The sequence below is a fragment of the Sciurus vulgaris genome (assembly GCF_902686455.1).
Source record: "Sciurus vulgaris genome assembly, chromosome: 14".
In the NCBI taxonomy this organism is placed as follows: domain Eukaryota; kingdom Metazoa; phylum Chordata; class Mammalia; order Rodentia; family Sciuridae; genus Sciurus; species Sciurus vulgaris.
Window position 1 is genome coordinate 52,560,743 of NC_136475.1, and position 14,064 is coordinate 52,574,806.

Genomic DNA, 14,064 nt, shown 5'->3' on the forward strand with positions numbered 1-14,064 from the left:
TCTACCCTTAACACTTTTAAAATTTTTTTCATGATTTTTCAATCTCAGAAGTAATACCTGATATCTCAAGAAAACTTTAATATAAAATAGAAAAGGGAAAAATTGGCTGGGCATAGTGGCACATGCCAATAATCCCAGAGGCTCAGGAGGCTGAGGCAGGAGGTTCACAAGTTCAAAGCCAGCCTCAGTAATTTAACGAGACCCAGTCTCAAAATAAAAAATAGGGCTGGGGATATAGCTCAGTGGGTAGAGTGCTTGACTCACAAGCACAAGGTCCTGGGTTCAAATCCCCAGCACCGCAAAAATAAATAAATAAATAAATAAATAAATAAATAAATAAATAAGGCTGGAAAAGTGCCTCAGTGGTTGAGCACCCCTGGCACCAAAAAAAAAAAAAAGGCAGGGAGTGGGCAGTAGAGTTTTAAAGCCTCCATTAACTCACTACTCAGAGATAACTGTTTAACATTTGGGGATATCTTTCCAGTGTATTGTCTACACACAAAAAAAGTACATATATATTTTAAAGAAAAAAATCGAAACCAGTAACAACCAGAAACCAGTAACAGATTGGAATTTTGCACTTAAAATATATCTTGAATATTTCCCAATATCAGTAAGTAACCTCTAACACACAGCTTATGATGATTATGCTGTTTCATAATGTGAGTATACCATATTTTATCTAACCACCCAGGGCAGTTGGGTTGGTCTCTGAAAGTAGAGTATGTTGATGGCATTAATTTTGCCAGCTGTAAACAGAAAGAAGCAAGTGTTGGCCTTGCAGGAGGCAGGTTCAGCCTGTAGAGTCTACCGAGCAAAGCAGGGGGCATTTAAAAACCAATGGCCTGGGCTGGGGATGTAGCTCAGTGGTATAGCACTCGACCCTAGGTTTGATCCCCAGTGCTGCAAAAAATTTTTAAAAACCAATGACTCAGGGGCTGGGGTTGTGGCTCAGTGGTAGAGTGCTTGCCTAGCACATGTGAGGCACTGGGTTCAATCCTCAGCACCACATAAAATACATACAATAAAAGTTAAAAAAGGTTAAGGAAAAAAACCAACAATGACTCAGGTAGGAATGTATCATATCCCTATGTTCAACACCTCTCTTCTAAGAGAACATACCAATGTGTCAAAAAAGGTTTCACATGCAATATTGATAAATATTCATTATCATATAAAAGCTTAATTCATAATGTTAAAAGCACAACTAATTTAAAACACACAATCCTAGAAATATCAGAAGTATTCAGTTGAGTGTTGAATTAACAAAGTTTCCTTCTCAGCTGCCTGCTGAGTACTTCACTTGATAGTCATTACTTTGTATTTCTGAAAAAGCCCTATCAGCTACTGCTGGCTAGGTTCAGGATCAGGGGGACAGGTCATCAGGGCTTCATATTTAAGGGGAAAAAAAAGTAAACTCAAGCAGCCTCTCAACTTCCAATTTTATTGACACTGAAAATTCTTTTCATACAAGGTACAAAAAAATTGTTTAATATACTTTACCTTTATATGTTTTACTCCACAGCTAACCACTCTGTTTGGCTGATATGGATCCCAGGAAATATCAAAAATCTGTCAAAAAAAATGTTGATCATTTTATGTGTTTCCACCTTCTTCCAGCAGCCAGACCAATTGCTAAGTCCCTACCCTAAAACACTTAGAATACAAAGTAACCTCCACAGAATGAAAAAGTAGGATTCGGCTCTTGGAACAGTCAGGGACAGCTAACTCATCACTGCCTCATGTCTACTTACCTTTGGCCTAACTAGAGAGGTAATTAACCCCAGCACTAAGAATCAGTATCATATTTTATTTTTGTCCATCTGGGGTAAACAAATTCTGATGATTTATTTTTTTAATCAGATTTCCTAGCACTATTTGCAGTGCTGATAAAACACTTTGGAGCTGGCTTTTCAATAAAAATTAAAAGAATTATAAAATGCTTCCTTTTAGCTAGGAAAATTTTTGTCAACCACAACTTAATGTGGCCAAGAGCTTTTAATCATCACAGAATGTGAGACAAAGTTAGTTATCTGACACTAATTAGCCCACCTAAAATAGTCCTTTAAACCCTCATTTTAATTTGACCCAAAATACATTTCCAATTCTCCAAGGAACTGAAAACATGTGAGCTTATCCTATCCTATTTGTCATTCGGTAAAAGCTACCAGAGTCTGTAGGGAGCTCCATTTTCATTTTGGAGACAGGGAAGAGAATATTGCCAACACTGTAAGTCAAAGTCCCTATCCTGATTGTTTAAAATGTGTATTTCCAGGATCCATTCAAGACACTCTCAGGTAGTGGTTCTGGAATAGAATCCAGGAACCTGAATTTTTGAACAGTCTCCAGGAGATTCTGATGCAGGTTGTCCACAGACCACATTCTGTGAAGTACTCAGAAGGGGAAGAACCAACTCTCAGGGACAAAGTCTAGACTAGCAAAGGAACCTAGGCCACTAGCTTCTCATCACCAGAAAGGAGCAATTATGGGCTCTAGAAAGCACGCTAAAGAAAAAGGACTTGGTCCAAGTATTCATTTTAGCTATTTGAGCTCAATCTCCGCATCTCTAAACTTAAATTCCTTTTCTCTAAAATAGATAATTCCACCTCAGTCTGGTTATAAGATCAGTTAAAATAAATGAAATCACTTTGCAGGTTATAAAGCGCTATTATACAAATGTAATGGATTAAGTATTTTAGCAACTAAAATAATCTTGAAGTTAATCATAAGCAACCAATAACTTATACTGGCACCAATAATAAAGGCATCAGGAATAAGGAACAAAACTATGTGATACAGGGCCTAGGACAGTGTATATTATTTCATTAAAGCAGTCTGGACTCATTTCTCACTAGACTAACACCACACTTTTTACAATTTACCCCTAATTGGAAGGTATAACAGAGCAAAAGGAGATAGTCATTGAGATCAGATAAACGGGTTACATGACATTCAGTAGTGCTAAAAGAAGCAGCGTAGAGAAATTGTATTTCACTGAAGACTTTGCAAACTGGGCAACTCTCAGAACCAGCATAGATTCAGGAGCTCCTCCATGCAACAGTCAGGCAAGATATATAAGTCAGGTACAAACAGTGAAGATGATGCTAGAGCTTAGCATTTGCCTTATTTAGGCATGGTCTGATCAGTTGGCAGCCTGCAATTCGCTGATGCTCAGCTCCTATGATTGGCTGAGCCTCAGCTATATGTTACAAAAGTATACTTCCAAGTTAGGCTTTTGGCTTGTTTACCTACCAAGATAGATTGGTAGGGACTTAAGACAGGTTCAGGCCACGTTTAGTTTAACAGGGATTTAACAAAGCACTTTAAATGCAAGCAAAGGTATAGAAACTTTGTATACAAAGGTCTACACATTAGGCTCTTTTGCTAAGTAAGGAGATTTTAATGACTATAAGTATTTATAATATTTTTTCTAAGGTGATAGTCCTAAGAGTCTGACATATAGTATATTAAATCAGACTAATACAGTATATTAGATCAGCCTATATAAAATGATTCAGAATTAGTAGTAGTAATTGCAGAATTACTTAGATATTACATGGAGTTTGTTTTCAGCAGAGCTGGTTAGGGCAGCCCAATCCTGTGTACTGGGTCTCAAGTCCCCTTTTGGAAATCACTGGCTTCATGTATTAATCCAGTCCAACACAATTTACAGTAAGATAAGTATAATAGGATCACAGTAGGTGCAGGAAAAGTTACAACCAAAACTTAAGAACTGCAATATTTCAACCTAAATATTTCATTAAGAATTAAGTTAGAGGGCGCTGGGGAGATAGCTCAGTCAGTAGAGTGCTTGCCCTGGGTTCAATCCCCAGCACCCCCAAAAAGAAAAAAAAGAATTAAGTTAGTATCTATAAAATTCAGATCCCTGGGGCCAGGGGTGTGTAATTTAGTGAGACTGTGCTTGCCCAGCATGCACAAAGCCCTGGGTTCAAACCCCAGCACTGAAAGGGGAAAAAAAAAAAAAAAAAAAAAAAAAAAATTCAGATCCCTGAGAGTAAAGTCCTATTGTTACTATGCTGTGAAATCTCCTTAGGGGATTCTACATGCAGCTAGGGTTGATCCACTGGATCAAAGGGGCACTAGTCCTTTTCCAACACTTAAATTATATTGCTTGTCTCTGCTAGGTTTTGTGAAGTCTTGTTCCCAGAGAGGAATTTGCAATAGCTGTGAGGTCCTTTCATACTATACATCTCTACAGATGAATATAACATTTTTATAAGAATTTTTCAGAGTTAAAGCCATGCAAGAGATAATGAACTTAATGTTTAATTATGACCTCATTCTATATAGAGAGATAATTATATCGTACAGTAACACAAAACAACTAGAAATTCAAGGTAAGATATTCATGCAAGTTCATTCTTCTTTTAAATGAGAAAGCAAGACAATAAAGGAGTCAAATTCTTCAATTATGCAAGACACTAGAGAAATCAAATTCTGACCAGTTATGTGCATATAGCTGTTCCAGTCCCTACTCTGCCAGCTGTAACTACATGGAATTATCATTTCTCATCACACTGACTTCAATATGAATGGTAAGCAGGCCACAATCTTCATTCAACATTCTCAAATATAACAATCACAGAATTATCATTACATTCATTTGCAATTAAAATGCATACTCTTATAATCATGAATATTTCTAGCAATTATTTCCATGTCTAAATGAATACATCTAAACTACACATATAATTTAAAATTCAATTCTATTTTGATTTTAGGAAGAAGTCAAATGCCAGCATCAACGGTTTGCTTTTCCTCTGAAAAGCAGTAGCAATTCAAAGAATGTGATCACTACAAGCAATGATGCTAACACAGCTATAAATCATTAGTAAAAGAAAGAGTACATTTATAAATTGACTTTGTTCAGAAAAAAACCTACATGTAACGCATTTATTTTTAGAAATATACAAATCTGAGAAGCAGTATCACAATTACACTACAGTTATGAAAACCACACTGTTTGATTCAATAAAGGTCTTACCCGGTCCGAATGGCCAGTGGCTGAAGCCAGAAGTTTTCCCTTCCTCCAATCCCAAATGCAGACAGTGTTTTTGGCATCCAGTCCCACAGAGGCTAAACGCTAAGAAAAGAATAATTTAATATCTGAAAGTGATGCGAAGACTTCCTATTATTCAATCTTTCAACAGTGATTACTTCCTGTGGATGAGGCATTGAATTTCTTACCAACTGATTTCTTGAAATCCATCCTAAACACAGAACTAAAGGTTTTATAATCGATGTCTTCCATTAGGAGGTACCAAAATTTTAAAGAACTAAAAGCCACTGCTCATGAGTCCTTTTTAAACATAAGAAAAACAGATTCAAACTCTCATGAGGTCCTGACATATCAGCAGAAGTAACAGGAACAGAACTTGAAGGCAGGGGTTAAAATTAAATTTTTTAGTTTGAATTCAATGTCAGATTTAGGTAACCTCAGAGATTTTAAAACATGTCCTTAAGAAAGGTCTTTGCTGTAATTTTTTATCAAGGATTTCAGCAATGGAAATAAGACATGGTTGTATTTTTTTTTTTATCTATATAAGAAAATTAGAATGGGTAAATTCCACTCCATTTTTTTTAATAGTTAAAAAAAAAAAGGCAGCTAAACATGGGCAAGGTAAAATTCCTATTACAGTGAAAAAAAGTCAAAAGAAATGGATTATGTTCTTTTGTAGTGATAAGTCCCATAGCTACCTGGAAAAGCATTTCTACTGCCTATTGTCAATTGTGAGCTAATGGGCCATTTGTTATTTTCTAAATATCATTCGGTTCCAGTGAACTCTGTCCAGGGAATATAGCAGACCTGAAGCAATAGGCATCAACAAGCCATGAAATCTATAATTGTAAACAAATAGGAGGTTATTTTTCTCAATTGACAGTTACATACCCGCAATCCACCCCAACCCACCCTTCAAAATAAAATCATAAAGGAGTATCTAGGATTTTAAAATGAAATAACATGTACAAAGAACTAATAGTTAAAGCTGGATTACTCTCCACTGCATTACATTTTCTTGTGATGCTTCGGAACAAATTTTAGGTGTTTGCTTGAGTAATAAAGTCGGATTAGAGAATGTGCATATAAATACATATATAAGCACAGATTTACACTTACTTATTCATCCTGACATATTCATTAAATTTAATCAGGAAGTCAATATAACTGTAAGCCTGGACAAATTATCACTACCCAGCCGTCACTGCTCTTTAGACAGGGTGATATTATGCATTGTATGCATCACTCTGACAAAACTGAATGATTACCAACTAGTAAAATTAAAATCACATATACCAGGGGTCTACATGTATAGTAAATCTATAGTTCTAGAAAGAAAAATGAATAATGACTAAACTAGCAGAAAACACCAAGTAAATGTTAATTACTTAAAAAGAAGTCAAACCTGGTCAACTCCTATAAGCGACTGAATGAATAATTTCACAGATCATTCCATGGCTCTGATTTACAAAACCAACTCCATAATTTGCCAAAAACTGAACTGAAGGAGTCAGCTGACAGATGAAGGATGAAAAAGACAGAGGAAGGGTGGCAAAGGAACATGGAGAAGCACAGCCTCAGCGGGGAGTGGCAGTGGCAGCCAGCAATGACCCCTCTGTTCCAGTCCCCTTTCCATAACATTTTCACATCTTTTCTGGCAGGGAAAATGAAGGAGGGAAGTCTTTGTTGTAGGGACCGGGAGGGTTTCAGGAACACCTTTGAAGTATCTTCAAAGAATAGGTCTCTTTGAGGGGCCAAGCAGGTGAGCCAAGCACTCGGATGAGAACAACATGAGAAAGGGCATGGAGGTGCAAAGCAGAAGACCTGGTAGAGGAATCTTGCTAACTTGTCCCATTCGACTACATTGGAATGTGGAGCTAAGGCTAGAAACATTGGTTAATCTAGAAGGTCGATCTACAAAGTGTGGAATTCATTCAGTGGTACCTTGAGCTTGTGCTGGTTTTCAAGAATGCTTTGACACTTCTTCAGTTGATGAAAAGCATTATCAAGAAACCAAGGGACCAGAGGTTACTTGAGTACATTGAACATGGCTCTAACCTAGAACTTAATGGGCAGGGCCAGTGAGAATGGGAAGGGGAGAACGAATGTCAGAGTTACTGTAAAGAAACCTGAGACTGACAAATACACAGGCACTGATGACTGCTCGAATTGGGAGTGGTGGGGAGGAGGAGTCAGAAATGACCTCAAGATAAAGAGTCCAAGAGAATCTTCTCAATGGATTATTAGGTGATGTTACCTTCTGAAAGCAAGGGGTATAACACGATGCTCAGGACTTGAGGTCTGAGAAAATGGCTTGGTCCAGCCCTTATTCTAAGGAGGAAGCTACAATGGGTGACAAAGTGGAAATCCTGAATCATGGTGGGGCCACCTTCATAAGTTCATGACTTCTTTTATGGAGGTTTTTTAACCAGAGAGTGGGAACGGGGGAACCAACACTGGTGCTTACACAGAGTGGGGTATCAGTACAAGCTTGGAAAAGGGTCAAAGTTGTGAGGAATTTGAGAAGGGAGGCTGCCAAGAGGAGCTAGCAAAGGCTGGCTATTTGCCTTATAATTTTAGGTGAACTGTAAGAAGTAATTAAGGAAAACACAAATGGAAAAAGATACACACCTGTCCATCTGAGTCGAAAGCCAAGCAGGCAACTCCATGTGTATGAACATCTTTGAGAATAGACACAGTCTGGACATTATAGGAATCCCATATGCATATATACGGCTCCTTCCCAACTTGGCCAGTTGCAATGAGAGTTTTATCTGGGTGTAAGGCAAGGCTGAAAGAGAAAATGGCCTTTTTTTTTTAAACATCTTCCAGTTAAATAAAAGACAGACATTGATCACCTTTTATTCAAATTTATTTCTCATTTTAAATCATCTAATGAGCTGATCAAGAGAAAGAATGTAAGGTATCACAAAGTAATCAATTACCTGATGGGTCTAAGTTGATATGTTTTAGCTTTGGTAAAGAGAAGCTTAGTATGGTTTGATGATTTCATCTGATCTTACCTATTTGGTCACCTTGAAAATCAGACACGATTATAATTCTCCAATTAGAAAAGCTATATGAGTCCATAATACTTTGTATGATGATATGTACTTACAAAATATTGCCCAGGTTTCAAGCCAGCTTTTGACTTAAATTTGGTAGGGGGAACATTGTTGCTAGGAGAATGTTACGTCTCCTGTCAATTAAACCTGCGTGCTGGAGCACCGAATGCTGTCCTCATTAAGATTTCAAAGCATGGACAGGTCCCAAAGTCAAGGGCTGTTTCTGGGTCTGTTGTCACAGATTATGCATTTTAAATGAAAACTTCCATTTTACATAAATCACTATGACACCAAGAGAACTGCACATTACTAGCCTGGTGGTTTGTGTAGCAATTTTCCTCTGTAGTCCAATCAAAATAAAACTTTGTCAAATACCAAGTAGTATTTCAAGGAATCTGTAGCAGTCGAGAGAGAAAGGTTATCATCATTAATCCTCCATGAGAAATCACTATAATGTTTCAAATTCATTTCATGAAGTGGTGCCTTCTAAAAACAAGTGTTGAAATTTTAAAAAATAAAAAAAGAGCACTTTGCCTATATGTTATATGATAATTCTGTTCACACAACAAGCAGAAGTATAATGTTTCACAAACTTCCAGTATCTGCACAGTGAAGAAAAATAGACTCTTACTCCCTTTCATTTTTCATAATGTTAGTAAGTATATGCTTTGGAATCTGACACATGGATTTGTCTATTGGCTGCCCCTTACTACCTCTGGTTTCTATGGACAAATTAATTTTTTATGGGCAAATTACTCTCTTTTGCTTGGTTTCTTCATTCACCAAATAGAGATAATATATAAAAGTAGATGACATAATTAATCTAAAGCACTTACTACAGTGCCTGGCAAGACTGAGCACTCAGTACAAGTTTCATCATCATCATCTGTGTGACTGGTACTATATAGATATGAGCAACACATGCATGTCTGTTTGGGTGCAGCCTTTCAAAACTGAACAGCTTTAAATGCCAGTTAGACATGTACAAATGCTTTCAAGAAAATGTATTCTCAGGGATCTTTATAAGGAAGTAATATTAAAAAAAAAAAAAAAGAAAGAAAACCCACACAAAAGAAAACTCATTCACAACAAGTGAATGCCAGGGCCTTTGAAACTTTCTAAGTTTGTAGTACATTTTAGCATTTAGAGTTGATGAGAGATGATAGACAAGTATAAAAGGAGCCTCCCAGTCTCTCTTTTGTTGGGCTATATCTGATATTTCATGGTTTATAAATGCATTAGTTTTCCATTACTGAAACAACTGAGATAATCAACTTATGGAGAAAATAAATTTATTTTGGTTGTCTCAGAAATTTCCGTCCTTGATCAACTGGCCCTATTGCTTTGGCCAACTGCCTGATGCAGTAGCACATGATACACAGTGACACATCATGGTTGGGAGAAGTGAACTGCCACCTCCTAGTTGGGCTCTTCCACTTCCTCTTTCCCCAGTGATCTCCTACCAGACCCCCATCCTTCCAATAGCCCCCATCCCAAGGAGCAGGCATGTACCACCTGGACCTTTGGGGAACACTTAAGATGCAAACTATAGCAAGACGTATCCTAGAAAACTGCAGGAAAATTAGAAATGTCATGCATGTTTCATTAAACTAAATGGATGGAAGCAGTCTGTGAAAACCCTGTGACAAACTGGTGTATTTGAGTACATTATTTCATTCAACAAAACTAAAGGTTGGGTATGTGAGATACAGTACAATAGAAACATAAACAGAAAAGATACTGTCTGCATTTCAAGGAGCCCGCCTTAAGGAAGACAGACATATAAACAAATAATTATACAGTATCATACACATGCATGCATACCCACACATACATTGACACAGAAAGATGGAAGATGGAGTGACTAGATGTCCAGGATATTAGAGAGGACTTAACTTCATAAAAAGATAAGGTACAAAAGGGCATTCATGGGAAAAGACAGAAGAGCACAAAATGAGATGGGTCCAGTAGGCAAGAGCAGCTTATGAAAGCCCATTTAACCAAGTCAGGAAGTTAGGTTATCGCCAACTATGAGAAGCATGTCTCACAGTGAGATGCAAAGAACACATCTGTGAGGGGTGTTAATGGGAGAGGCAAAGAAATCAGCTAGGAACTCTGCGGGAGATAGTGAAGTAAGACAGGTAAGATTAATTAGGAGCTATTTTGAAAGAGAGAAAGAAGGTCTAGAATGTTTGAGGCTAAGGAAACATAAGCATGTCAAAGTTAATATACGTTTTTGGCTTAGGCAACAGGGTTTTATGGTCCAAGAAGTATGACAGAATTTGAAGCCTGTGAACCTGACTTTGGGAAAAATGGTCTCAATTCTATACAATTTTAGTGGGGAAACCATGGAGACTTCCTCAGGTCAGAGTCCTAAGGGCTATAAAGAAGATCTGGCAGGGTGCAGTGGCACACACCTATAAACCCAGTGGTTCAGGAGGAGGCTGAGATAGGAGGATCGAGAGTTCAAAGCCAGCCTCAGCAACGGAGAGGTGCTAAGCAACTCAGTGAGACCCTGTCTCTAAATAAAATACAAAATAGGGCTGGGGATGTGGCTCAGTGGTTTAGTGCCCCTGAGTTCAATCCCACTCCCCCCACAAAAAAAAGGAGAGGATTTGACTGGATTGCATGTTTAATAACAGCAGTTGTTTTCCAGCACTAAATTGTTCCTGGGATGTCACATGGCAGAGTAAGCATTAAATACTTGCAGAAGAGAACAATATGGTACAATAGAGTCACCCAGAAATTGTCCACAGGACAGAACCAAAGCAACAGGTGTACAACCATACATGGAGGTAAGTGGCAGTGGGCAAGTACAGAAGTCAACCAAAGAGAGATCAAACCCCGCTGAAATTCAGAGGCTAGGAATTATAACAAGAGAAATGGAGAACCCCAGCACCTGGTGGAAGCACTGCATCCAGGAGAAGGGAACTCTCTAAAAGTTAAAGAAAAGATTGCAGTATGGTGCAGAAATCTACACCCTACAGACATATAGACCAAATAAAGAAGAGACCTGGAATCTGCACAGGAAGTTTGCCTTAGAGAAATTCACTGCAACTCCCTTGAAAAGGGTCCTATTGTGTGAAACTATACTGCCTTGTGGCTCAGAAGCCCCAGTATATTCACCTCTTAGACTCTGTGGACACACTACTACATTGACTGAGCAGTGGTGGACTCAAGAGAGTCTTGGCTCAAGGGAGTGAGTGAAACACAAACCTGCTGGGAGTTCTATTCTGCAGGTCTTGATACAGAGGAAAGCAGAGGATACTGCCCTTTGGAATCAATGGACAGAGGGACTGCCCTCTGAGATGTGCAGCAAGAATAGTCGGCTGTGATTTTGCACAGAGGCCAGGACTAAAGACACCAGGATTGAGAGTGACAGATCCTGCAGTTCCTTTACCCCCACTCCAGCACAGAATTTGGTTGCCCCCTCTGCCCTTGAAGGCATTGAGGATCTGCCATGGTGTAGGCAGGAGAAGTCACATTTAAAGTCAAACCCATTAAATTAACAGCAGATTTCTTAGAAGAAACCCTAAAGGCCAGGAGAACATGATAGATGCATTTCAAATACTGTAAGAAAACAACTGTCAACCAAGATTACTATGCACAGCAAGGTTATCCTTCAGAATCAACAAAGAAAAGTCTTCCAAGATAAGAATAAACTAAGGGAATTCATGACCACTAGACCAACATTACAGAAGAGGCTTAAGGAAATTTTACACCCAAAAGAGGAAGAAAGATAATCACTATCATGACAGCACTTAGAAGAATAAACCCCACTAGAAGAGCAGATATAAATGAGAATCAAGCATTATAAATAAATTACCAAATTTAAAAGACAAATAGAAACAAATATTGAAAATAACCAGAAAAAATAAATCAATAAAATGACAGGAAAAATCTATACTTTCCAATAATAACTGAATATAAATGGTATTAATTAGCTAAAAGATCAAGGTGGTTGCATACACCTATAATTCCAGCAACAGAAGACTAGGGCAGGAGAATCATAAATTCAAGGCTAGCCTTGGCAACTTAGCAAGACTGTCTCAAAATAATAAGTAAAATGGACTGGGGAGGTAGTTCAATGGTACAGCATCCCTGGGTTCAATCTCCAGTACCTCTGCCCCAAAAAAAAAAAAAAAAAAAAAAAAAAAAAAAAAAACTGGATGAATGCGTTAAAAATAAGATTCAATAATATCCTATTAGAAACTTGCCTTATCTGCAAAGTTATTCAGACAGAAGGTGAAAAGATGGCATATTAGTCAGCTTTTCATCAGTGTGACCAAAATATCTGACAACAACTTAGAGGAGGAAGAGTTTATTTGGGGCTCAGTTTCAGAGGTCCTTCCATGGTCAGCTAACTCCATTGTTCTGGGTCTAAGATGAAGCAGAACATCGTGGCAGAAGGGTATGGTGGGAGAAGGCTGCTCAACTCACGGCAGCCAGAAGCAGAGAGGCAAGAGAAGAGCAAGAAACAAAATATAATCCCCAAGGGCACATTCCCCAAGACCTACTTCCTCCAGTCACACCCTGCCTGCCTACAGTTACCACCTAGTAATCCATACAAATTATTAATCCATCAGATGTACTAATCCACCAATTAGGTCATAGCTCTGATAATCTAATCATTTCACCTCTGAACATTCCTTCATTATCATGAGCTTTTGGGGAGATACCTCATCCAATTAACAGATGGAAAATTGTGTGAATGGAATCCAAATGTAAACAGGAGTAGCTATATTTATACCTAACAAAATAGACTTTAAGACAAAATCAGTAGACAAAGAAGGTCAGTATATATTGATTAATGGAAAAATTATCAAGAAGATATAACAATTATAAATTTATATGCACCAAACATTGGAGTATCTATTCATATAAAACAAAAAGTACTAGTAGGGAGAGAAAGGCCCCAATACAGTAATACCATAGTGGATGATTCTAATACTGCATTTTTACCAACAGATCATTTAGGATCCCCCCCAAAAAATATTAACAAACATCAGAGTTAAATTATACTACAGATTGAGTAGACTTAATAGACATCTGCAGAATATTCCATTCCATGACTGCAAAGAACATATTCTTTTCATCAGAGCATGAAGTTTTTCTAAAATATTAGGCCACAAAGTCTTAACAAATTTTAAGAAACAGAAATAACATCCTGTATCTTCTCTGATCACAATGAAATGAAGCTAGAAATCAACAAGTGGAAAAGCAGAAATTATATAAACACATGGAGACTGAAGAACACATTTTGAACAGTTGTTCATTGAAAGTCAAAAGAAATTTAAAAATTTGTTGGATCAAATGAAAATGAAATAGAATATAGCAATCCAAATGTGGGATACAGCAAAAGCAGTACCAAGAAGGAAGTTTACTGCAATGAATGCCTACATAAAAAACAAGTAAATCTCAAACAGCCTAATGATGCATCTCAAGGTCCTAGAAAAGAAATAACAAACCGAACTCAAAATCAGTAGAAGGAAAAAAATAAGATCAGAACAGAAATAAATGATATAGAGACTGAAAGAATAATATAAGAAGATCAATAAAAGAGTTCTTTGAGAAAAAAAAAAACAAAAATTGATAAAAATTTCACTAAACTAACCCAAAGATAGAGCAGACCTGAAAAAATAAAATTATAGGTGAAAAGTAAACAGACATTTCAACTGATAGCCACAGAGATTAAAAAGATCATTAAGGAATATTTTGAAGAACTACACGCTAATAAATTGGAAAGTCTAGAAGATTGAACAAGTTTTTAGACATGACCTACCAAAATTGAAACAAGAGAATATAAAAACTAAATAAACCAGTAACAAGAAATGAGATTGAATCAGTAACAAAAGTCTCCCAACAAATGAAAGCCCTGGGGCACTGCTGAATTTTATCAAAACTCTAAAGGAGAACATCAGTGTTTCTCAAACTATTCCATAAATAAAAAGAGAAAGAATGCTTCCAGACTCATTCTAT

General features: G+C 37.3%; 1 protein-coding gene across 8 annotated transcripts in view; it reads right to left on the minus strand.

Annotated features, from left to right (window-relative positions):
* EML6 (EMAP like 6) overlaps positions 1 to 14,064 on the minus strand; it is a 252,532-nt gene that overhangs the window by 146,429 nt on the left and 92,039 nt on the right. For all 8 annotated transcript variants that reach the window (XR_013759096.1, XR_013759097.1, XR_013759098.1 and 5 more), the window contains exons 2-4: positions 7,652 to 7,811; positions 5,006 to 5,104; positions 1,504 to 1,572 (exon numbers count right to left, since the gene is read on the minus strand). Coding sequence is in view for 4 of the 8 variants with exons in the window: in XM_079110188.1 (XP_078966314.1) it covers positions 1,504 to 1,572; positions 5,006 to 5,104; positions 7,652 to 7,811 (328 nt within the window). In the remaining 4 variants the exon portion in view is untranslated. The remainder of the gene's footprint in view (positions 1 to 1,503; positions 1,573 to 5,005; positions 5,105 to 7,651; positions 7,812 to 14,064) is intronic.